Source organism: Achroia grisella, unplaced genomic scaffold (genome assembly GCF_030625045.1).
Source record: "Achroia grisella isolate CSIRO2021 unplaced genomic scaffold, CSIRO_AGI_Agris_v1 utg511, whole genome shotgun sequence".
Lineage (NCBI taxonomy): Eukaryota > Metazoa > Arthropoda > Insecta > Lepidoptera > Pyralidae > Achroia > Achroia grisella.
Window position 1 is genome coordinate 480429 of NW_026712905.1, and position 27920 is coordinate 508348.

General features: G+C 33.9%; 1 protein-coding gene across 1 annotated transcript in view; it reads left to right on the forward strand.

Moving 5' to 3' along the window:
• Positions 1-27920, forward strand: part of LOC131846391 (hemicentin-2-like) — a 179869-nt gene that overhangs the window by 15587 nt on the left and 136362 nt on the right. The window contains exon 2 of the mRNA XM_059195668.1: positions 8052-8246. Within this exon, the coding sequence (XP_059051651.1) occupies positions 8138-8246 (109 nt within the window). The 5' untranslated portion in view covers positions 8052-8137. The remainder of the gene's footprint in view (positions 1-8051; positions 8247-27920) is intronic.

The window sequence follows — 27920 nt, forward strand, 5'->3', positions numbered from 1 at the left end:
ATGTCGTCGGAATGCAATCTATCGTCACATCAAATTTTATTAAGATTCGCTCAGCCTGTTAGTCATGAATAGCTATTTAACATAGTAATGTGGACTGATGACCCATAGCTAGCAATATACCATGTTAGATGTACCCCCATGCGGTTCCTCTGGAAACCATTGTGGTTAATTTCTAGTGAATTCAAAACTGTGGGCTACGACTAACCTAACTTCATGTTCATCCCATCATCCTCCACTGGTGCCTAGTCAGCGTGTACCGTTAGCGCAGGCAATATATCCATTATCATGCATTAAAAATATATACATATACATCATGTTTGACATTCGATTTATATAAAAACTAGCTTTTGTCCGCGGCTTCGCTCGCGTTAATTTATCCCCTTAGTGGTGGAATTTATTAAAATCATTTCTTCAGGGATGCCTATGTCATAGTAGCTTTATGCATGCAAAATCTCAGCCTAATCGGTTTAAAATTGACAAAGTTTCATACAAACTTTCATCCCCTATTTTATCCCCTTGGGGTAGAATTATTCAAAATCCTTTCTTTGCGGATGCCTACGTTATAACATCTACCTGCATACCAAATTTCAGCCCGATCCGTCCAGTGGTTTAGGCTGTGCGTTGATAGATCACTATATCAGTCACCTTTGAGTTATATATATTTAGATATTATTAGAACAATATTTTAATATCTCCTCTTTTCGTATACGTATGTATGACTATGTAGTTAATACACTATTTTATAACATTTTCTAGGTTTACTCTTAGGAAGAAATCTCTTTTTAGAGATAACCTCGCCCTTGTATATTACATTTATTTGATTACTGTTTTTATTTCCTATGTGTGTGTACAATAAAGAATATGCGTTGATAGATCACTATGTCAGTCACCTTTGAGTTATATATATTTAGATTAATAGTAATATGTAAAGTTTATACAATACATAAATTATTCTCCCTTTTCTCTGCAATATCTATTATAACATATATATTATTCCAATAAACTGAAGCGAGCTAAGCGGAAAAATAACAGCTCTTCACTATTATTTCTCTCAACAATAGCGCATAATAATCCTTAGCGATGCAATTTTTCAATAAAACATATTTTAAAGAAATCAATTTAAAAAGGAATTGAAAATTATATAAAACTACCAACTCGTTCCGGCTTCGCACGGGTGTACATGTATTATATATATAAACCTTCCTCTTGAATCACTTTGTATTTTCTTTATATTTACTCACAGGTTTATTTTAATTATATGTATATTAAAATAAACTGGCTCAAAAGCTGTTGCGTACATTTAAAGATTTAAGCATACATAGGGACAGACAGCGACAGCGACTTTGTTTTATACTATACTAAATACTCGCCCCGGCTTCGCACGGGTGTACATGTATTATATATATAAACCTTCCTCTTGAATCACTCTATCTATTAAAATAAACCGCTTCAAAATCTGTTGTGTAGTTTTAAAGATATAAGCGTATATAGAGGCAGACAGCGACAGCGACTTTGTTTTATACTATGTAATGATGAAGAGGTACAATGGAATAGAATAGAATAGAATTCTTATTTCACTGACTTCTCAACCATTAGTCTTTATGATTGAGTTAGTTGCGAGTCCTGGAAACTTTAACAGTTCCTTCCGAGAGTTGAAGAGCTTAAACAGTCATTGTGTAACTTCGTGTGCTGGTAATTGCTGAATGTATCTCATTTGTGTGCTGTACGCGATACAGGAAGTGTTGACCGGATCTAAATTATATTTTTTTTACACACACATAAATTTATCTATACATATAAATAAAACATATAAATAAAATATGAATATAATGATGTCTTGACTTTGTATTTTATATTGAAATAATTGTTTTTTTATATACTACATGCTTGTTATATGAATATAAATAACAACAAGTAAAAACAAGAATATTTTATTAATAATATTAAAATACATGTAAAACTCAAACAAACTTTATTAATCTTTTTACATATAAATAAAAAGTGTCTGTTTGTTTTTGTCTGTATGAATATAAATACGGTATATATGCCAAAATAACATTTTTTACAATTTTTGTCTGTCTGTTTTTTTGTTCCAGCTAACCTCTGAAATGGCTGGACCGATTTTGACGGGACTTTTATTGGCATATAGCTGATATAATAAGGAGTAACTTAGGCTACTTTTATTTTAGAAAATCAAAGTTAAATTCCACGCGGACGAAGTCGCGCAGAACAGCTAGTACAAAATTAAATATAAACATCAAACCGCCAAACTGCTCAGCTGTTGTCTGGAGCAAAAGCGCTTAACTGAATACTTATTTATAATGTACATACACACACATATATTCACATAAACATATTAATAAATAACCCTGAATAATTAACTCAGCGCCATTTAGTCCCACGGGTACTAGACAACTGATATAAATATTTAGATATTTTTTTTTTGTAAATACATACAAGTACGTAATATACACAGATACATGTAAAATACACATATAAAGTTTTTTTTCGGACTACTCTAATCCTGTTGGCCGCAGCTGGCTTTTACAACTTCACCGGACGTTAGGGGGCGAGTGCAGATGGCACTCCAAACCCGCGGAAGGACTTATGGAGCGGCTGAAGGCCAACTCCTGCCTGACGGATACGACTTTAGTCTGAGGGCACCACTAGGGGTTCGAATCTCGGCTCAGGCCGTCGTAATTTCGATTCCCGTTTGAATTGGACGGGGGATCGATCGGAGGGGCCGTGCGAGGAATCGAACCAGCCACCATCGGAAGTAAAGCGGTGTGATAAACCGCTAGACCACTGAGGCTGTTGAATATTTGATAGTAGATTATAATTTCGTTATGTTTAAGTTTTACTACGAGGTGGCTATTTTAAGATAAATTTTGCATTATGTGATATCACACAGTATGCTTTATAATTGGCGTCGTTTTAAAACCCGCGACCATCGAAAGTGAGGCGGTCTGCTAAACCACTAGACTACCGAGGCCGTCGTGTATATACTTTTTGCTCTTTAATACAAATATTACAGATGTATTTTTACTAATATTATAACTGCTGGTTTAAGTATAAATGGTAATCACCGTCTTTGTGACAGACTCGATCCATTGGCTCTGCCGCGAGATATTGCGTCTCTGTGCATTTTCTACCGCATATATCACGGTGAGTGTTCTGAGGAATTGTTCGGATTTATACCAGCCGCTGAGTTTCACCACCGTACCACCCGCCAGAAACTAAAATACCATCCAGATTATCTGGATGAATGGCGGTCCTCCACAGTGCGGATTTCTAGAATTTTTGCCACGCACAACTACACTGTGGAACTGCCTTCCAGCAATAGTATTTTCGAATCGATACGATATTGAAATATTTAAGAAAAGAGCTAACATCTTTTAAAATGCTGATAACGCACTTGCATTTCCCCTGGTGTTACGGGTGCTCATGGGCGGGGGTAATCACTTACCGACAAGTGAACCGCATGCTCGTTTGTCCCCTGTGTTATAAAAAAAAGGAACGCAAAAGTTTGTGAGTATGGATGAATGTTTGTTACTCTTTTACGCAAAAACTACTGAACGGATTTTGATGAAACTTTACAGTAATATAGCTTAGATATTAGAATAACACATGTGGCCACGGTATCACCCGCATGTTTATAGCCATAAACATGCGGGTGATACTGTGGCCACAGCTAGTAATATATATTGCAGACTTAATACTTTGTTGTGTTATCTATTATACAGCCATGGGTAGTGCAGAGAATACCAGAGTAGGGGTGGTTCTTATTTATATGATTAATTTACAGGAATTTTCCTTAAAATATAACTTAAAATATAATTATTTATTTTGTATATATTAAAACGGAAAGAAAGAATAGAAATATGATGAATTCGAATTAATTTAACTGCTTTGTCTTGCTTGTAATTTGACTAACATTAGCAATTAGACATTTTCCTTAACACTGATCTTTGATGTTGCGTAGGTGATGTGATTATGAGTTTAAATAATATAATAGGAAACTGTGTCTAATTCTGAATTAGGGACTTATTATTTCTCTTTGTCGTGTTTCAATATAAATGTAACACAATGTTTAAGAATGTTCACTTTGTACAAAAATGACTGCGTGGGCCACCTCTCTATCGCTTACAGGTTACACGGTATTGGGACATGTCTGAAAACTCTGCCTGTATTACGCAGATACTTTGTCCAAAATATCTGCATAATTCAAAGTATCGGCGAGAGAAAGATGTGTATCTTTTTCCTTTAACAGCAAGCAGATAATATCCCTTTATATCTACCGAAATGATGGTTCCGTACTGAGACATTCGCCATTTGTGTTTAACTCTTTGTCCAAAATTATAGGTGGGCATTACTCTCTCTCTCGCTTATATCTACCGGAAGCAGGTAGGGATAACAATTTGCATGATCTTCACAATCAATGCAGACGTCATATACTTTAACATTATAGTATTATTTTCGTAAGAACAATATCTCTCTCTCTATTTCTTGTGTTAAATTAAGTACCATTTGCTTATGAATTTTAGATTTTACAGGAACACAATTAATTACAAATTTCACAATGAGTATTGCATTGTGAAATTTGTAATTGTTCCATGTCGTAGTACCCTGCTGCCTGCCCACGCGGGCATTTTGGACAAAAAGTATATACAATGTACTTTTTGTCCAAAATGGCCGCGTGGGCATCTCTCTCTGTCTCGCTTATAACTACCGGCAAGCAGGCAGGGTACTAAGACATGTTGCATGACTTAGTAACTTGCTTGTATGTACTCTTTATCCAAAATGTCCGCGTGGGCATCTCTCTCTCTCGTTTATATCTACCGGCAAGCAGGCAGCGTACTGAGACATGCTCCGTGTCGCAGTACCACACTTGTATGTACTCTTTGTCCAAAATGTCCGCGTGGGCATCTCTCTCTCTCTCTCGTTTATATCTACCGGCAAGCAGGCAGCGTACTGAGATATGCTCCGTGTCGCAGTACCACGCTTGTATGTACTCTTTGTCCAAAATGTTTGCGTGGGCATTTCTCGCTCTCCCTTATATCTACCGGTTTTAGGCAGGGGACTTAGACATGTAGTAGTAGTAGTTACTATGACATCTTATGTGTCTCGGTACCCTGCTTGTATGTACACTTTGTCCAAAATATCTGCGGCGGCAGCATCTGTCTCTCGCCTATATCTACTGGAAAGCACGTAGGGTACTGAGACATGTTACATGTCTCAATAGCCTGCTTATGGGTATACTTTGTCCAAAATGTCTGCGTAGGCATCCCTCTCTCGTTTATGTCTACCGGCAAGCAGTTACGGTTCTGAGACATGTTTTATATCTCAATACTCTACCTGTATGTACACTTTGTACATAGTTGTTTGCGTGGGCATCCGTTCTTTTTATCGTCCTCTACTGGTGCTCCGCTAGCGTAAACTGTTAGCGCAGGCGGGTGCATCATTCCATTATCATCCGTACAAAAAATATCTAGAAATAATTAAACTGCCTTAATGGATATAAATAAAAATTTCGAAATGAACTTTAAAATTAAGTCTGAGTTAATTTTCCAAAAAATCTAATTTTTGAGTTGATGCATTTTATTATTTAGAGAACTATATGGTATACATAGGTATTCGAAATGTTATATATGCACATCGAATGTGGGTCTTGTACTGTATTTCATTCGCAATATGACCTATTTTCCATCACGTAACCTGAGGGGTAACGTGTCAAAAGTTTTATTTTTGAAATTTCGACACGAAAAACTAATAAATAAATTGAAGTGACACCACCAGGGGCGCCCCATTCCGACCCCCTCGTATTCAATACAATGCAAATATCGCGTCGCTGCCGGACAGTGATACGGGGTATTAACATACATTTGAGTGTGTTTGTGAACGTTAGGCCGGTTTTGTATCTACAAGTCTTATTAATTTACTAACGGCCTCGGTGGTATAGCGGTTTAGTACACCGCCTTTATGCGATAGTCGCGGGTTTGATTCCTTGTACAGTATAAAACTTTGAATTTTTTTCTGTCTCGCACAACATCTGGTGGAGCAATTCCTGTGAGTGGGTACAACATATTTAGGAGTGATTTGAGAGAGCCCGTAATATCAGATTGAGGTAATCTGGATTAATACATACAATAATGTATTAATCTAGATTACCCCAATCGTGATTAATAACCTCATTGCTAGCAATATACCATATCAGGTTGACCTCCAAGCGGTCCCCCTGGAAACTATTATTTTCAATTCCTGGTGATATAAGCTAATGTAATTGTTTCTGTTACATGCTATTGTAATATTTTTGTATTATTTAAACAAATTCTTTAGAGTCTTTGTATACTATACTTGCTAACCGTTTCAATCGACATCAAAAGGAGGAAGGGGATTGTTAGTAAAGGGACTAGGACTAGTACTAGGACCCCATTGCTGGCAATATACCATTGCAAGTCGGCCTCCACGCCGTTTCCCCTGGAAAAGAAATGGTTTAGCACTATAGGCTAACGAACCTGACCTCATGCTCATCTTAACATCGTCCACTGGCCACCATTCCATTATCATCCAATAAAAAAATTGGACATATCGCTTATTATATGCCAAAGGGCTACTACGCAAAAGAAACAAATATTTTTTTTCCTAAAACGGTATCTAAGATAAAAAAAAATATTTTTTTGCTTTATGTAGAACTAAAAGCTGAAGATTGCTCCCTTTCAAACGATCATGACAGTTACAAAATGTCATTCCCAAAAATCTCAATATTTTGTATTGGACGAGCAGTACCCATTTGTTGTTATAACTATTACTTAATTTTTGGAAATAAAATAGTTTCAGTTTTTTTTTTCGTTGTGGCCCTTTGGCATTTAATCAGCGATATGTCCAATTTTTTTATTGGATGATAATGGAATGGTGCCAGTGGACGAAGTTAAGATGACATTGCCTATAGTGCTAATGGGGTACATTGCCAGTAATGGGGTCCTAGTACCCTTTACTAACAGTCCCCTTCCTCCTTTTGATGTCGATGTCCCTTGGCATTTAATCAGCGATATCTCATTGAGATGACGACTTCTTTTAATGAACGCTATGATTGACACATCATCAAACATGAACAGGCCTGTAAATGTTTCAAAATGCACAGCCAATACTTCAGTTCTTTTTATGGCTGAACGAGGTGCAAATCTATTTTCATTGCGCATTTCCATCCGTTGCAAGACTAGTGAAGTGCAAATGTGTTTGCAGAAACGGAAACAAAAAGAAATCCCTTGAATTGAGCACGTGCCTATATTTGTACAGTCGGCTGCATAAATACGAATACTGTGACACAGTGGTAAATTTTGTCTTCATAAAATTTATTTAGTTTGCGGACAAATTTTTTATACAAGTTTGAATGAATTAAACATTTATTATATAGATATAATGCATATGAACTGTGTAATATTAGCTATAGGACTTTGTTTTATTATACATATAAATTTTTTCCTGGTGAAACACTCTATCTATTAAAAAAAAACCGCTTCAAAATCCGTTGCGTAGTTTTAAATATTTAAGCATACATAGGGATGGACAGACAGGGGAATGGTGAAAAATTATCTATTATTGTCGTACAAAAACATTGAACGAAATAATCCGTTGAATTTAGCACATGCATATATTATATTTGTAAAGTCTATGTCGTTCCTTAGGGTCTAGAATATTTGTGTACCAAATTTCATTAGTTTTGCCATGAAAGCTCGACAGACAGACAGAGTTACTTTCGCATTTATAATATCTATAAGGATTTATACATATATTGATCATATCAAAATAAATTACATTTGCCCATAAAGTTGCCGCTTCGTAAGTCCTTCCGTAGGTTTGCAGTGCTATTGGCACTCGCCCCCTATCGTTCGGTGAAGCTGTAAAGGGCAATTGCGGTCCAGCTTGACAATTTGATAAACCAAAAGCTCATATTGATGTGAGAGAAGTTTGGACGAAGTCCCCGCTAGGGTCTACTTCGTTAGATATCATTTATAAATAGTTAAACTGACTAATGTTTGTTTTATTTTCAGGTAAACTTACTCTATAATGAATGTAGTGGTCATAAACTATAGACATAATGTACTCAACAAAATGACAATGCGCCAGTGAATTCAAGATGGCGGACGCTTTTGGCGGGAAGGTCGCGTTCAGTGTCCTAATTTTGGCTGTTTTTGTGGACAGTGCCATCAGTCAAGCGGCTTGGGTCGAGGAAAATGAGGACTTGGGTGAGTGTTTTTATTTTATTTGCTCTATCTTTAGGCTGGTCTCAATGTATATCTATTAGTTGAGTAATTTGTACATTTTTATACACAATTGTTGGGTCTTATTCTAGATTTTATCAGTGTTACTTAGTATCTACCTACTTTTTTTATTTGCTGTATAATTGGTGCACCCGCCTGCGCTAACCATACATGCTGGCGGGGCATCAGTGGAGTATGATAAGATGAACAAGTTCAAGTCAGTTAGGTCTTCGTGACAAGTTTACCAGAAACATATCACGATAGTTTCCAGGAGGAACCGCGTGGAGGTCGACTATACATTGCTAGAAATGGGGTTATTAATCCACATTACTTACAATCCATTTCCACGGTATTTATCCCCATTATTTCATGAAGTATTTTATCTGTGCATGTATATTTGAATATTTTCTAATATGATGCGATGGCAAGGATTTTTTTTAGTCATGGAAAATAGTGATCCTATTGCTGGTAAATCATCACGTGGTCATCAGTTGGCTAATTATGTGATATGATATGAAATGATATAAATAAATAAATAAAATAAAAATTAATATATGCTATGAAATCGTTTCTGTTAAACTTGTAATGCAATTGCAATACAAGATCATTTGAATTTGTAAAATATGATAATGTAAAATCGAATGAATGTAACATAAATCATTTCTATCGATAAAACACTACTTCAACGCGATGCGTTCTGGAAATCATTCTTTTGTCATAACAGTCTGTTATACCTACATGAATAAAGTTTCTTTTTAACTGTTGATTACCTAGTGGTTGAAATTCGACCATAATTAATTTAAATAATAAGTTTGAACATTACTAAGGCTCTATTGTTAAAAACCAAACTTCTATGTGTGTGCCAAATACGTGTTAATATGTGTAATTTTTTTTATTGAGTTTATGTTTAATTATAAAAAATGTCAGCCTGCAATCCTTCTCTATATCTAAATATATATAACTCAAAGATGACTGACGTAATGATCTATCAACGCACAGCCCAAACCACTAAACGGATCGGGCTGAAATTTGGCATGCAGGTAGATGTTATGACGTAGGCATCCGCTAAGAAAAGATTCTGATTAATTCTACCCCCAAAAGGATAAAATAGGGGATGAAAGTTTATATGAAACTTTGTCAATTTTAAACCGATCGGGCTGAGACTTTGCATACATAAAGCTACTATGACGTAGGCATCCCCTAAGGAAGTATTTTATTAAATTCCACCCTTAAGGGGATAAATTAACGCGAGCGAAGCCGCGGGCAAAAGCTAGTATACTATATAAGTGTGAAATTTGGTACTCCTCTATCCGCGTTTTCGTAAAAATGGGCACATAGTTTATGCTTCACGTATATATAGTGGATTTTTATTTGAACGATTTAATTTTAACTGAATTCAAGCGGGCAACAATTGGTTATAAATAATTACTTATAAAATTAGGTTCTATGCTTATATTCTGCATGATTAATGATTGCAACGTAAATAAACATTAAACTTCGTTGACATAATCTTCGTAGTGGGATTGGTGTGTACATTTCACAGTATTAGGCAATAAATACGGGACTTTTTGCGTGAAATAACATCTAAAACGTTTCTTTCCACTTTCCCGCCATTTCATTTTCCGCCATATTTGAAATGCTAATGCGTAAACGTGATTTATGGGCGCTATTATTTTATTTTTTTAAATTAACTAGCTGCTACGAACTGTTATGTCTGGATTTGCGATAAGGCAAGTGTTGCTACGGAATTACTCTGTTTATTATGGTCTGTTTTTGTTTATGGTCTATGGTAAAATATTATTGTTTTTTTTTTTAATTATTATGGATTTTTAATTATTAGGATCTGGCCAATGCGTGATAAATGTATACATTTACATGTACAGAAGCCCTGCAAAAAAAAAATTAAAAAAACAGTATTTAAACGAGTCTTTTTGTTATGGAACTAACTTTTTTATTTATCTTTACGTAGTATGAAGTGAAATCGCTTCCGGTATTTTTTCGCTTAGATCTTTTAAACTATGTAATGAATTTTAAATCAGATTTTAGCAAAAGATAGAGCGATTCAAGAGGAAGGTATATATGCATAAGATATGTACATCCATGCAAAGTCGGGGCGAGTAGCTAGTGAATATTGAAATACAATATAACAATAAATATTTATAGGTTAAATTACAGGATAAGACGTATGACAACTTAGACGCCTGGAATGGTAATCCATGAGTGGTTATGGGTAAAAAAGGACCGGGAAATCTTTAGTTCTGTTCATGTATGTAAGCGACGGTCACCAGTTACCATCAGGTGGACAATTAAAGCAACAAACACATACCAATTTAAAAAATATTTGTCATCTTAATAAAAAAATATTACTTTAATTCATAATAATACTCTTGGACGATTCGAGCATCACACAAGTTTCTTGCTCGTTCTTCTTGTGATGGGACAGCTTTCCGAACGAGTTACCACTCGTTCGGATAAAAAACAAATTGTTATGACTATTCAAAAGTGCTTAAATTAAGTTTATTTGAATAAATTATTTTCTATTCTATTCTATTCACACAACATTATCTATCTAGTCCTAAAGTAAGCAGAGCTTCTGTTATGGGTACTAGACGTCTGATACAAATACCATAAAACAACCAGACCGATACATATGAATAAAAACGTGTGTACCGTGTAATCGAACCCGCGACCATCGAAAATAAAAAAGTGTACCACCGCTAGACCGTGAATAACCGCTAGACCACCAAGGCCGTCAAATATTTTAACAATTTGATTTTGTTATACAAAAACATGTATATTTGATGCTTCATTAATATGTACTAAACATTGTATAAAGAGATACGTATAGAATTAATTGAAGCACCTCTTTGACTGAATATAACAACGAAATTTCACGCATTAATGATTACCAAATTGACTGTTCATATTCATTGGAAATATAAGATATACTAGCTGTGCCCGCGGTTTCATACGCGTTAAGTTTCAATCTTTTAAATATATATAACTCAAAGGTGACTGACTGACGTAGTGATTTATCAATGCACAGACCAAACCACTGGACGGATCGGGTTGAAATTTGGCATGCGGGTAGATATTATGACGTAGGTATCCGCTAAGAAAGGATTTTGATTAATTTCTGAAACTTTGTCAATTTTAAATCAATCGGACTGAGAGTTTGCATGCATAAAGTTAAATGATAGGATAAGAAAGTTTGTATGCAATATTCATAATATTAATACAAGATTTAAAGACAAAATTGCTGTCCTGAAGTATCGTTTAGAAAAAGTTAATAGGTCTTTTATGGGAATAGGATAAAAATTTACAATAAGATACCAAGGGATATGTTGAATTACCCTCAAATAAATTCAAAACATCTGTTAAATCATATTTACTGAGCAAAGCCTATTACTCACTAAACGATCACTATGACGTAGGCAATAGTTGTTCATGCCCATTTAAAGAAAGGATTTTGATAAATTCCAGTTCCCCTATATAACTGGACGGGGTAATAAATTAACTAAAATGCATGAATAAATGATTTTTGGATTTTGAATTTTGATAAATACCACCCCGCGGACAAAAGCTAGTACTACATATTTTCTAAATTATAAAACCACTACTATATCGAGTCTGCACAAAAAAAAACTCTACGAAAAAACGATTCGCTCTATTATTCGTCGGTTTATTAAGAAAACTGTTTGAACCGACAACGGAAGTAGACGAAAATCATAAAATTCAAATGAGCCAGATTTCTCAACTGTAACGTAAATTAAATATGCAAACAATGGATTTGTTTACGTTCCACCCCCCTCTCACCCCCGCGCTGTTGCACGGTATTATTTGGGAATCGTACCTGTAGACCTTAAATAGGTCAACAGATTCGTTATAGAACTTTAATTCAAATTCAAAATATCTTTATTCGTGTAGGCATATTACAGACTCTTATGATATGTCAAATCTACCGTCAGTTCGGAATAATTTCGAGATGAGAAGAACTGACGAGAAACTCAACTCGTATTCGTTTCAAATATATGTTGTACATGTTTACAATAATACAGATTTATTTGTAAATTCAAATTTGGAACAATACACTAACCACCAGCGGTTTGGGCTGTGCGTTGATAGATCACTATATCAGTCACTTTTGAGTTATAAATATATATATATAGATATATGCATGTATATGACCAACATAGCCCGAAGAATTGCAAAACTGAAGTGGCAATGGGCAGGGCACATAGCTCGTAGGACAGATGGCCGTTGGGGCAGTAAAGTCCACGAGTGGCGACCGCGGGCCGAAAGACGTAGCGTGAGAAGGCCTCCAGCAAGGTGGACCGACGATCTGGTGAAGATCGCTGGAAGGCATTGGATGCGAGCGGCGCAGGACTGATCGTCGTGGAGATCTTTGGGGGAGGCCTTATATAGATATACCTAATTTATGTATGTATATTTAGTAGTATAGTAAATAGTGTCTTATGTGTGCCACCTACCCATTCTATGTACATAAGTCCTATCTTCTAGGTTGTCGGTAAAAAATTGCTTATAGCGATGATCGCCTTTTTGCCCACTTTACTATTTACTGTATTTTCTTATTGTTTCTTATGTGTACACAATAAAGAGTTATTTATTTAGTGACTGACATAGTGATCTATCAAAGCACAGCCCAAACCACTGGACGGATCGGGCTGAAATTTGGTATGCAGGTAGATGTTATGACGTAGGCATCCGCTAAGAAAGGATTTTGATTAATTCTACCCCCAAGGGGATAAAATAGGGGATGAAAGTTTGTATGAAAATTTGTCAATTTTAAACCGATCGGGCTGAGATTTTGCATGCATTTTCTACATATATATATACAAGACTCCCGTATTATAATAGTTATAAATACTAAATAACATAGTAAGTAATCAGATGACTTTACACAAAGTCCAACTCGGTCAAGTATATTTTTTTAACCTATACGACCGGACGAATAACCTTTATCATAATTATGCAAAGATAATGAACGAGTTTAGTTAGGTAAAGTGTAATAAGTTCAATTATGACTAATTGTAAACTTTGAAACGTTCTGGAACATTTGCTACCAGCTGCCAACATTATTATTACTTTTAATTTTATCTTTAAGATACGAACTAAATTGCGTAGTAGCAAATTAAAAAAGAATATATTTTTGCATCTGTAGATTCAAGCTGCCTTTTCAATAATAGCGCCTAATATAATATATATAAACCTACTAGCTAGGCCCGTGACTTCGTCCGCGTTGAATAGTGACCTTAACCAAATAAAAAAAAAATCTAACCAAAAAAAGTCAGAGAAAACATCTTCAAAAATGACGAATTTCCATACCAACTTTCACCCCTTATTTTATTTTACCATCTTAAGGGTAATTTTTTTACAAACTTTGAATGTCATATTTATTTATATTTATTCAATAGCATAAAAAATAAGTTTTAAAGTTAAGTTTCTAGCTTTAAAAATGACGATACTTCCATATACCTTTTCGTCTCCCATTTCAACGCCTTAGAACATCTATTAAAAATTAATTCGAGAGATAACGAGACGATAATTGTTATCGAGGTTTCCATCCCCGGAGAGTCTGTCATAAATATAAATTTACATACAAAGTTTGTTAACAGAACAGCAACCATAATCTTGGTCTAACAGATTACAAAGAATGAGTGCGTAGCAGTTTCTATGTTGATTATCGCATGCCTCCTACTATTTTATTCAAAATATCATTTATACAAAAAACAACACGCAATTTCTTGCTCGTTCTTCTTGTGATGAGTGGTAGAATAAAAAAGTATGACTATTCAAAAGTGCTTATATTGAGTGTGGGCGACAGTATGGATGGACTCTATGCATAGTATAAATCAAGCAATGGATTGAAAATAGTAAATACTTAATAAAGAAGGTACGAGTACAAACTGTAGCAAGGCAAAATGTGACAATAAAAATAAAATTGGTACAAAACTACATATATATAAAAATGTACAAAAAGTTTGCAACATTGAGTTTATTTGAATAGAGATCATTTCTATTTCTGTAAATAGCCCTCCGAATTGAACACTGGCAATTCAAAATTACTTAATTTTTGTTTCTGTTTACTTGTCTGTGCTGACTTAAATTATTTCGTTACTACAAACATGGAGTAGCATATGCTGATAGTCACTATTAATACATATTCTGCCTAATTAAATTTAAAAAAGACTCGTATTTTAATAGGAGATATATTTGCTACTAAACGTAAATCAATCACAAATAAAAAAAACACTTAACGGTACAGTTTCCATATGATGATAACGTAACCATAAGCTCAGAAAGGGTATGTGTTTACTTTGTAATCGCTCCCCAAAAAGCTTTGTATGGGCTCATTCCTTAATTGGCTATATCTGTACCTTTTATTCGCTAGAGTTTGCTCAGTCATTAGGAGACCCTCGGGGCTTTTCTTACAAAGATCTGAGGTCATGTGGCATATAAAATTTAGTATTACATTTTTTTCGGATTACTCTGATGTTGTTGGTCGCAGCTGGCCTTTACAGCTTCACCGGACGATAGGGGGCGAGTGCAGATGGCACTCCAAACCAAAGGAAGGACTTATGGAGCGGCTGAAGGCCAACTTCCGCCTGACGAATACGACTTGATCATAGTATTACATACTTACACTAAATTTAAGATTCATTTCTAAAGTACAGTTTAATGGAACAACATAAAAATATATGTAATAAAAAACAATCGACTTCTGAAAAACAAGCTCTAAAGAGAATCATTATATTAAATTACTAGCTGATAAGCTGATCCGCTACTTCGTCTGCGTCACACTTATTTGACATCTAAATATATATAACTCATAGGTGACTGACGTAGTGATCTATCAACGCACTGCCTAAACCACTGGACGGATCGGGCTGAACTTTGTCATGCACGTAGATGTTATGACGTAGTCATCCCCTAAGAAAGGATTTTGATAAATTCTACCCCTAAGGGGATAAAATAAGGAGCAACTTATGCTACTTTTATTTTAGAAAAATAAAATTTAATTTCAATATTACAAACAGACAATCCAATTTTATGTATATGTATACCTAGATAAATTAATTAGATGATAAATATTAATATAAATTAATGTACAAGTAGTTTTATATTAGGCTTTAATTGAAATTATTTAACTATTTTTGTATTACATTGGACTTACTGTGCTCTGAATACCCCATACGCGATTACAGTCGTGATAGTTTTGTTATTGAAAAGTAATGTCGCATTAAAACAAAAATACTTATTTTTTAATTTAGATTTATCATTAACAAGAAAGAGGTCAAGATGTATACATCTATACAGCTATATTTATACAGCCAATTGCTTTTTGTACAATATTGACTTAATATTGCGTTCAAACAAAAATATTAAAAAATAACTTTATTTTTTAAAACAGCTTTATTTCTATAGATTTATCATTAACAAGAAAGAGGTCAAGATGTATGTCTATACAGCCAATTTCTTTTTTTTACAATGTTGACTTAATATCGCGTCCAAACAAAAATACCTAAAAATAACTTTATTTTTAAAACAACTTTATTCCTTTAGATTTATCACAAGAAAGAGGTCAAGATGTATACAGTTATACAGCTATATTTATTCCACCAATTTTTTTTATAGTATTGACATTTGTTTCTGGCTGCCCATAATGTAAGACAGTTATCGTCGATATAGTAGTAAATATGTAGGCGAATGGACTTCGGCGTAATCCTTGGGACGGGTTTATGTGCCAGATGGAATGTAATCTTCGATGTTGAAACCATTTTGGTTATGCGCGTACTTCTGGATTAGGCAAAGGCATCGGTTCACTCTGCCGTTATTTGACGCAACCTTTGTTTATATTTTGAGTGGAATCCTTTTTGGAATTATGGCCGAATAGAGACTGGCCAATTTTTTTTTTATGTAAGTATAGCTGAAATTCAAGAAAAATTCAACCTTTTACAGAGATACATATTATTAGTAGTAATGAGCTCTTCTAATTGGATCTATATACTGAATTGGACGGTAGTTAAAAAATGTAATATAAATAATTTGACGTTCATAAGCGACTAAATTGTCTTACAAGAATATTATATATATATTTGAATTACTACATCCTATCTCAACTATTTTAGCTGCTACTCAGTTTTTTATCTTTTACTTGAAGCTTGATTTTTTTTTATAAATACTTAATAAATAATCTTAGAGCAATTCACATAGCGCCTTCTAAATCCAAGTTAGGTTAGCTAAAGCTTGTGTTATGGGTACTAGTAGTAGTGAGCTCTTTTCAATTAGATCTATTATATATACTGAACTGGATGGTAGAGAAACAATATAATATAAAAAATTTGACGTTCATAAGCGGTTAAAATGTCTTACATGAATAAATGATTTTTGAATTAGAATTTGAATTACTAAATAGTATCTCACCTATTTTAGCTGCTACTCAGTTTTTTATCTTTTCCTTGAAGGCTGATTTTTTTTTATAAATACTTAATAAATAATATCAGAACAATTCATATAGCGCCTTCTAAACCCAAGCTAGGTTCGCTAAAGCTTGTGTTATGGGTACTAGGTAACTGATACAAATACATATTTTATTCGTAAATTTATACATATTATACATATAAGACGCCCAGATCAATCCAAACAGTCATAGTCATGAATACAAATGTTTATGCCGTGCGAGGAATCGAACCCACGACCATCGGAAGTAAAGCGTTGTGCTAAACCGCTATACCACCGATGCCGTCATGAAATATAAGGAAGTAAAATTACAGGATGTGGGTGACTTCTTAATTCCTCCAGAATGGCAATGGACTTTTTCGGACTATTCTAATGCTGCTGGCCGCAGCTTTACAGCTTCACCACATGGTAGGGCGGGAGCAGATGGCACTCCTAACCCGCGGAAGACTCCCGCCTGAAGGATACGACTTTAGTCTAAGGATACAACTAGGGGTTCCAACCTAGAGGTTCAGGCTGTCGTAATTTCGATCCCCATCTGAATTGATCGGGGGATCGATCAGAGTGGTATTTATTTGTTATAGATCAACTTAAGAAATACTGAACCGATTTTAATAATACTTTCACCTTTGGAAAGAAATAATATATTATTACTGAGTAATATAGGTTGTAATCCGCTCGGTCAGCGTCAGGATAGAGTCAATAATAAATAAATAAGGGGCCATCCATAATGAAGGCTTCGGTGGTCTAGCGGTTTTGCATACCGCTTTACTTCTGATGGTCGCGGGTTCGATTCCTCGCACGGTAGAAAAATTTGTAATATGATATATCTGTTTGTGTGGGTGTTTTCTATGTATATTACGTATGTATTTATAAAAAAATATGTAAGTATTTATATCAGTCGTCCAGTACTCATAACATAAGCTCTGCTTACCGCGGGACTAGATGGCGTTGTCTGAATTATTTATTCAGATGGTGGGCCGGGTATTATATGGTGGGCCGGGTCATTGGGCTCCCTAAAATATGGTCGAACGCAGTGATGGCTGGCTTATCCGTCATGCTCGTGAAACGAGTGCTGCTTGTAGGGACTGGTCTGCTCTTATAACTACGACTGATTTAATCTTATTGCATATTTATATTTGACCCAAAAAATTAGTGCTTGTTGGTAGTTTCTATTCACACGTTTCGACTTGTAAATGTAAACTTACAAGGATTATTTAAAAGAGCAACACACAAGTTTCTGCTTGTTTTTTATTGTTATGAGACAGCTTTCCGAACGAGTGGTAGATAAAAAACAAATTGTTATGACTATTCAAAAGTGCTTAAATTAAGTTTATTTGAATAAATGATTTCTAATCTATTCTATTCTATTCATTTAATTCGGATATCCATGTATATTATGTTATTAAACTATGTTAGTAAATTACAAGTGTCCAGGGTAATTTTTTTATTTTTATTTATTAAATACAAGAAATTATTCAGTATTATAACTTACAACTATATAAATATACATTGGAAACAAAGTGTTTTTTTTTTAAAGTAATTCAATTGAGTTTCTTGTCAGATCTTCTCAATTGGATCTACCATATATACTGAACTGGACGGTAGGAAAAGAAATATAATATAAAAAATTTTACGTTCACAAAATGTCCATACATGAATAAATGATTTTTTAATTTAAATTAGAGTTACGCATCATACTAATAACTTATGATTATTATTCGAATAATTAAATTCCTGTGTCACAATTTGTGAATGGCCCCTAAGTCGTCATCACGAGAAAATCAAAGCAACGCAGTCGTAGCCTTCGAGAAGCCATAATAAGAAATTCGAATGAATCTGTACATCGATAATCCCTCGAGTCATAACGAATTCAAAGCGCGCACCACACGCCACGAGTGGAATACAAAACCTGCGTTGAACAAATCTACCGATGATTAACTTATGTACGCTTTTGTATCGCACACACGACAAGAATGACTGCTGGTGAGGCCTCGCTCCTTAATTCGATACCAGATGCCTTATTATATAACGCCGATTCTTTATTATTATTATTATTATATATTTTTTTCTTTCTAAAGTAGCACATAATAGGCCCGGATTGGACTGCACTAGCAATTGCATATCGAAGGGCTGTATAATCCATTATAGGCCTGAATATAGCTATACTTATTACTATGTGTTCTTGCTATGTAACGCCAGTTTCTAACAATCGCCTTTTTATTTATTTTTTCGGACTGTTCTAATACTGTGGACCGCAGCTGGACCTTACAGCTTCATCGAACGTTAAGGGAAGAGTGCAGATGGCACTCCGAACCCGTGAAGGACTTGAAGCCGCTGAAGGACGAATTCAAAGCGCACACCACACGCGCACAAATCTGCGTTGAACAAATCTACCGATGATTAACTTATGTACGCTTTTGTATCGCACACACGACAAGAATGACTGCTGGCGAGGACTCGCTCCTTAATTCTATACCAGCTGCCTTATTATGTAATGCCAGTTTTTATATAACACACATTAGATCTGGATTGGACTGCACTAGACGATCAATAAATGCCACCCTCTATACCTACTCCCGAAATCACGAAGACAACCTCTTTTAGGCTTAAAGTTAGGTGATAGGTTAATTTAAGTTTACTTTTTTCATATAAACATTTCCTTCCATACTCGACTTTTTGACTTTTAGTCATATGTATGCCTGCCTACCATAATGACTGCTGGCAAGGCCACGCTTCTTAAGTCGATACCAGTTGCCTTATTATAGTAATGCCAGTTCTTTTTATATAAAAAATATAGATATAGTTATACATATTACTATATAACGTCAGTTGCTAACAATTGTTTTTTTTTTCGGACTACTCTAATGCTGTTGGCCGCAGCTAGCCTTTACAGCTTCATCGGACGATGGGGGACGAGTGCAGATGACATTCCAAACCTGCGGAAGGACTTATAGAGAGGCTGAAGGCCAACTCCTGCCTGACGGATACGACTTTAGTTTGAGAGCACCGCTAGGGGCTCGAACCTCAGCTCACGACGTCGTCATTTCGATCTTCGTTTGAATTGGACGATGGGTCGATCGTGGAGGAAATATTTGGTACAAGTAGGATATAATTGGTACTGATTTAAATAGATAGGTTTGCCTTTATATGAACCAATTGAGAGATGCAGATAAATGTCAAATTGCACGGTTCGCTGACATAATATTTATTGAAATAAATTAAAACTAAAAACCATCATGATCCCGTCTGCTTACAAACAAAAAAAAAACGCATCATAATCGATCGATTCGTTTAGAAGCTACGATGCCATAGAAAGGCACACAAATGTACGAATACTTATTTATTAAAAATAATATTTCTTTTTAAAATAAAAGTAGCCTAGTTACTCCTTCTAACATCTGATATCTGCGAATGAATATCCCGTAAAAATCAGTCTAGCTAAACTAACAAACAGTCAGATTTTTTTTTTAATATTTTTATTTTGAATACTATATGTATTTTCATATGTAACAGGTCAAAAGTTGTTAATTTAATTACAAACAGACCGTTTAAATTTATTTATTTGTAGATATATATATTTAAAATATTAGCAAAAGAGAAATTAATATTAAAACGGGAAAAATACAAATCTAATTATTGTCAATTCTTACTTTTGTATAGAAATGAAATTACAATTAAGGTATTATTGAATTCAACACAAATTGAATGTAGGGCGCCATTATTGTATTTGGTAAATGTTAATTTCTTCGGATGGAATCGGAGCGGCCGTTATACAAATGAAAAATAAAATACACAATTTAATAAACCGTGTAAAAAACCGGTACAGACAGAGATGCTGAAAGGAATATGGAATTTATCAGATGGATTATGAAAGTGCCATCCACTTTCATAATTCATCTCATAAACGTGTTTATGGTTTTCTGACAATAAACACTCATGCTGGATGACTTTCTTTGCTATTTGGAGAAAGTTGTTGCTATATATCATATAGTAAAGTACTAGATTAGAGTAGAATACCATATGACGACGAGACGATAACTATTGATTGATTTCATTTGTTTGTCAAAAAAAAATTATTAATGTATTTGTATCAGTTATCTAGTACACAAGCTTTAGCTAGCTTAATTTGGGTCTAGATGGCGCTGTTCACACTGTTCTGAGATTACCGAGATTATTATATGAAGTACTATTTAGACTAGACACATACATAGACTTGCAATATATATGTGTACATAGTATAGAAGATATACTAGAATGATTATCAATCTTATTAATTGTTAACGCGTCTTCTAAATCCATAAAAAACAAAAAAAAAGTTTGTAAGCCGCCACACTACTTTTTCCCGCCACCCTTCCCCTGCACAATATTAACAAAATTATTATTCACCGTCATCTAACGAGTGAAACAACCACCGCATGCATCAATTAAACAAAAGGAGTTCATTAAATATTAAAAAAAAAACTGTATTTGTGGTGTAATGTAAAAAAACTCAAGTGCTTCAAGTCGCCGATACAGTTCTAGTTTCTTCTTTCTAGTTCAGTTATAGTTTAAAAACTATAATTTTGTGCAATTTGGGTGAGTTCCTTAATTTTCACTTTTCATTCGATCACTGCAGTGTGGCTAAAATATACATCATTCATATTATAAACGCGAATGATTGTGAGTATGGATGGATGGAGGCATGTATGGATGTTTGTTACTCTTTCACGCAACATTACTGAACGGATCATCAGCCCACTGCAGTCCACTGCTGGACATAGTCCTCTCCCAATCCCACGTTTTCCAATAACCTGTCTCCGCTCTATCTTATAAAATTTACATGTATTTGTATTGGATATATCGCGAAATCTATTTTGAATAGGTCTAACACGGAATTCCATCCTAATCGCCAATTTTTAAATCGATGTCAGTCTGTTGAAATAATTTTATAGTTGAAGAATTGTATAATTTGGTTACAAATATATTTATTTACATACTTATTTATATACATAATCCTTAGGTACATAGTATAAAATAAAGTCGCTGTCGCTGTCTGTCCGTCCTTATGTATGCTTACATCTTTAAAACTACGTAACGGATTTTGAAGCGGTTTTTTTAATAGATAGAGTTATTCTAGAGGAATGTTTATATATATAATACATGTACATCCGGACGAAGCCGGGGCGAGTAGCTAGTAATATTATAAACGTGAAAGTAGGGATGTAATGATCTCCGATACTTATTTAATGGATTCAATGTGGGCAAAGTCGCGGGTAAAAGCTAGTAATCTTATAAACGCAAAAGTATGAGTATGTTTGTTATTCTTTTACGCAAATACTACTAAACTTATTTTAATGTAGCTTTGCAGTAATATAGCTTATACATCAGAATAACACAGGTTAATTTAATTAATAAGATATTATGTAAATTGAACGAAATATAATGATAAATGTTATGTAAGTGTGATGCAGACGAGTTACGCGGGATAGCTAGTTTATTATAAAATTCGAAATGTTTTTAATATTAGTTATGATAAAAAAACAGTTTTAGAAGATATTAAAACAAACGCCGCCTTTTCGGAAGTTGGAATGACCTACTGGTATACTGAATCACCTACCCACTCATTCAAGAGTAAGTGAAGATAGATTTTACAAGGGTTTCGTACTAAATTTGCATACAAATAGTTTATATAGTCTCAGCCTATTATAGACCTTGATGAAAATGGCTTTGAGGTTACCCTAAAACTTATTTAATACAACCCCATCTTTAAAAAGTTTACAGATTCGTAGCTATCATATCTTACGTATATTGGTATCATTATTTATAACTTTAATGCACAAAAACAATGTGTACATATGGCAGACTTAATACCTTGTGGCGTTATCTACCAGGCAACCATGAGTGGTGCAGAGAAAGATTGTTGGCGTTGCACTAATATATTATAAATGAGAAATGTCAAAAAAGGATATATAAATTTAAAGCAAAATATTTTAAATATAAATTTCTATAAAAAAATATAATATACATACATAAATATATATATATAAATAAATACATGTATAATGTTCTATGTAGAACTTATATATGTTCTATTTTACATTTTTTTCATAGTCTAGTGTTACTGTCAACGGCAACCGTTCGCCAGCGTGCCCCGCTAGAGCAGATTTCAGCGACTACAACGCCATCTGGTTTGAGTGAGATAACACCACAATATATTTTTATTTAATTAATATTATTTATGCTTATAAACTTGAAGTAAATATATAAATAGTAAAGATTAAATCTAATTATAATTATGACGTAAAATGTATGTTTTAGAAGTTTGATATAATCATATTTATTATTAAGTATGTATTTATTTACATAACTCAATTGTATAACAAGAACCTAAAATTAAAAACCTTAAAAAATATAAAATAATTTACCTTTAAAATGAAATATTATTGAGTACAACATATAGGTTCCGATTTGACCATAACAGTCCCACCTACCTACTGACTTTAAAAAGGACCACCATATTGTATGCACAGATCAGTTCTGTTTAAACGCTTGAAGTGAAAAGTACATATAAGTGAAAGAAGAAAATAATAGTCTGGTTGCTGCTACCGCCCCGTAACACAGAGGAAAACTCTGCTTAGACATAGAGAAGATAGAGACGTAACATAGAGAACATAGGCAAGAACCTAATATAGAGAGGTAAACTCTGCTCAGAGTTTACCTCTCTGCCATACCATGGATCCGGCTCCCGCACGATGAATCCATGGAAGTTCACCTTTTTTATCACTATCCCTACCGTCCAGTCCTGCTAGCTAGTTCAGTTTAGAAGAACAGCCAAGAAACTAAACGGGTACTTTTTAAGTAGTTATTATTTACCAAGCAGTGATGGCTGGCTCATTCGTCATACTCATGAACGGTTGCTGCTCGTAGGGACTGGTCTGCTCTAATCTCTACGACTGATTTCCTCTTATTAATTGTTTAACCAGTTGGTTGTATATTCAATATTTTTTCTATTTGAGTATTTAATTGAATTAGTGCTAATTGGTAATTTGCATTCACACAGTTAAACTTTAAAATGTAAAGTGAGAATAAAATTATTTGAAAGAGCAACACACAAGTTTTTTGCTCGTTCTTTTTGTGATGAGACAGCTTTCCGAATGAGAGGTAGATTAAAAAAAAATGTGATTACTATTCAAAAGTGCTTCAATGTAAGTTTATTTGAATAAATGATTTTCTGTTCTATTCTGTTCTATTCAATCTTTAAATATTACATAGCATATAATTAGTATATATGTCTAACATGTTTAAAATATAGAATTCCTTGTCTGAATAACTAACGCGTCTCTCATATATCTCAACGTAGGTATATCAAATGTAGTGAATCCTAACTTTAGTCAATTAACACCGGAACCCAAAAGCCTACGGGAATAGAAGTGCCACGGGACGAAACTGCTTCAGTATATTCTAGAATATATTGTATAATGTGTAGACCTGAGAGGTTAGATGGTGTAACTCTAAAATTACGGTTATTATATTTATTTATTTATTGTCATTGTCATGTGGTTTACTAGTCAGAATTATGACTAAGTAATCGTGATTGGCACACACATAAAAAACACCTATGTGTGTTAATTTATAATATATTTATAGTTATCTAGCTGTACCTGCGACTTCGTCCGCGTGGAATTTAACTTTATTTTTCTAAAATAAAAGTGGCCTAAGTTACTACTCCTTATTACATCAGCTACTAAGCAGCTATAAAGAAAAGTCATGAATTTACATAAAAACTTTTTATTTTACCCCCTTAAGCTAAAATGATTACAAACTTTGAATGTCATATTTATTCATATTTAATCACCAACCTAAAATATAAGTGAAACCAAATTTCATTTAAATCGGTTCAGTAGTTTTGGCGTGAAAGCGAAACAGACAGACAAAAGAATATTCAGTAAGTCTGAGAATAAGTTTATAACTAATTTTAACATCCCTAAGTGTTAAGGTTGATTCACCCCAATTTTTTTTTTATATTTTTCGCAAATTATTTTTTTATAATAATTACAATCTTAAATTTTCTACCAACCCCTATTTTTTAATGTCAATATTAATATACATGGCAAAACAACGCTTACCGGGACAGCTAGTAAATGATAAATAAATTGTTTTTAAAAGACTTCGGTATAAAGCGAAGGTGACTTGTAGATCGAATCGCAACACTAGAGGACGTAACCCCATATGGATTAATCTAATCATTTATACATATGAATAAAATGGGAGTGTCTGTTTGTATAACCGTATTTTACTATATATATGAATATAAATACGGCACATACACCAAAATAACATTTTTATCATTTGCCTGTCTGAATGTTTGTTCCGGCTAATCTCTGAAATGGCTGACCGATTTTGACGGGACTTTTATTGGCAGGTAGCTGATGTAATAAGGAGTAACTTAGGCTATTTATATCTTAGAAAAAATCTTTTGATTTCAAATGGTATAAAAATATTCTTCTACTTCTATACTTAAAAAATCTTTTATTTTAGAAAAATAAAGTTAAATTCCACGCGGATGAAGTCGCGGGTGCAGACAGTAGTAAACATTATCGAGGAGACTGAATTGTTTAAGTTAGTGCGTTACATCACTTTTGCTCTTTTGATGTATTTGCGAGTGACTGCTTCAGTAAATAGTTGCTGGAAATCTGCGACATAATTTGTTTGTGTAGGTTCACAAATATTTGTTCCCAGTTTGTGTACAAATTACTAAACATACAGACAACTATATGTTATAATCAGTCTCTTACCCATTAGGGGGCGTCCATAAATTACGTGAGATGTTTGAGGGGGGGAGGGGGTCGAGTCAAATCTCATCTAATCTTACGTTGGAAAGAGGGGGGTCTCGGCAAATATCACGCATTTTTTTTTCTGATTGAAAAAGAAAAACTATTTTGGCCATTTAATCCAGATTATACACGTTTATTACAATTATAACTCTCAGCAATATTAATTACTAGTCTTAACTAATCGTAAATAAAAGCACGAATCATTTTTTTTTTCTTTTACAATAACAATCCAACGCGTTTACGTAAGGAACCCACATTTTGAAAAATCTCACGTGAGATTGGGGTTTGGGAGGGGGTTGAATAAAATCTCACGACATCTCACCAGGGGGAGGGAGGGACAGAAAATTCAAAAAAACACCTCACGTAATTTATGAACGCCCCATACTATATATGACACGCTAGCATTTTACCAGACGAGCTCTGGAAAATATAATACTTTAGATTATAATTGGAATATTTCTATATTTAAGTTATCTCTTATATATATAATTGTTACTTCCTTACTAATATTATAAATGCGAAAGTAACTCTGTCTGTCTGTCTCGCTTTTACGTCAAAACCACTGAACGATTTAAAGGAAATTTGGTACACACATAGTCCAGACTGTGACAAAGGACATTTTAATGCGAAAAAAGGTTGTAGGGGATTCAAAGGGGAGATGAAAGGTTATATAGAAGTGTCGTCATTTTATGCGGACGAAGTCGCTGGCACAGCTAGTCTATTATAAAAATAATCTATTATATATACTAATAGCAGTAATAATATTTTAGGACAATTCACACTATCATCATCATCATCTAATAGAATAGAAAATCATTTATTCAAATAAACTTAATTTAAGCACTTTTGAATAGTCAACATTTTTTTAAATCTACCGTTTATTCGGAAAGCTGTCTCATCACAAGAAGAATAAGCAAGAAACTTGTGTGTTGCTCTTTTAAACAATCCTTGTAAGTTCACATTTTACAAGTCGAAACGTGTGAATACAAACTACCAACCAGCACTAATTTATTTAGGCTCAAATATAAAAACACAATAAGATCAAATCAGTCGTAGTGATAAGAGTAATAATCACAAGTTAAGTTGCTTAAAGCTTGTGTTATGGGTACTAGATAACTGATAAATACATCGATATTTTTTTTGTAAATACATACATATAATATATAGAAAATACCCAGACTACGATACAAACAATCATACTCATGAATAAAAATGCTTGTGTCGTGCGAGTAGTCGAACCTACGACCATCGTAAGGCGGTGAGCTAAACCGCTAGACCACCGAGACTATCAAATAATAATTCTAACGTAAATATATTATCAAAGAGAGCAAATCCAAATGAAATTTATGCAAAACACTCCGAACCACCAAACAGTTAAGCGTGAAGATAACACACAAGTGTCCGAGGACCAAACGAGAGATGAACAAAGGCGTATTTGCATAATACTGTCTTACCATTCCTTACAAAGATAAACTGTGTTAACCGTTATATATTTTGCAAACTATAACGCCTGCAACACAATGTATAATCATTACATAGTATAAAACAAAGTCGCTGTCGTTGTCTGTCCGTCCCTATGTATGTTTAAATCTTTAAAACTACGCAACGGATTTTGAAGCGGTTTTTTTAAATAGATAGTGATTCAAGAATAGAATAGAAAATCATTTATTTAAATAAACTTACATTGAATAGTCTTCAGATTTTTTTGAATAGTCATCAGATTTTTTTTAATCTACCGCTCATTCGGAAAGCTGTCTCATCACAAGAAGAACGAGCAAGAAACTTGTGTGTTGCTCAAGAGGAAGGTTTATATATATAATACATGTACACCCGTGCGAAGCCGGGGCGAGTAGCTAGTATACATATATAACAATAAAAAATAATATGATCTACGTTAAAAATTTTGGTATATGTGGAACATAAGAGAGGTGAGTGTACAAAGTTTGTTTGTCAGTCGTCAATCAGTTTAATTTGTAAGTTGTGTAATGTTTATGCATCAGAATAACACATAGGCATTTCTATTGAAATTGATGTATTCAAGTTTAACAGGGGTGAAACCGCGAGTACAGCTAGTATATAATAAAATTCTGAGTAGTAAAAACATAATATATGAACTATAAAAGTATATGTAGAATTAAGATTTTTTTTTTATAAACTATGTCGTTAAATTCGGTATTCTACAGATCAAATTCAAATTCAAAAATAATTTATTCATGTAGGATATTTTAGCCGCTTATGAACGTCAAATGTCGAACGTCCAGTTCAGTATATAGATACAATAGTGAAGAACTGACAAGAAACTTTATTGAATTCCTTTTTTTTAAAGCCAGTTTATTTACAATGTTTTTATTTATTTACGAGTAGG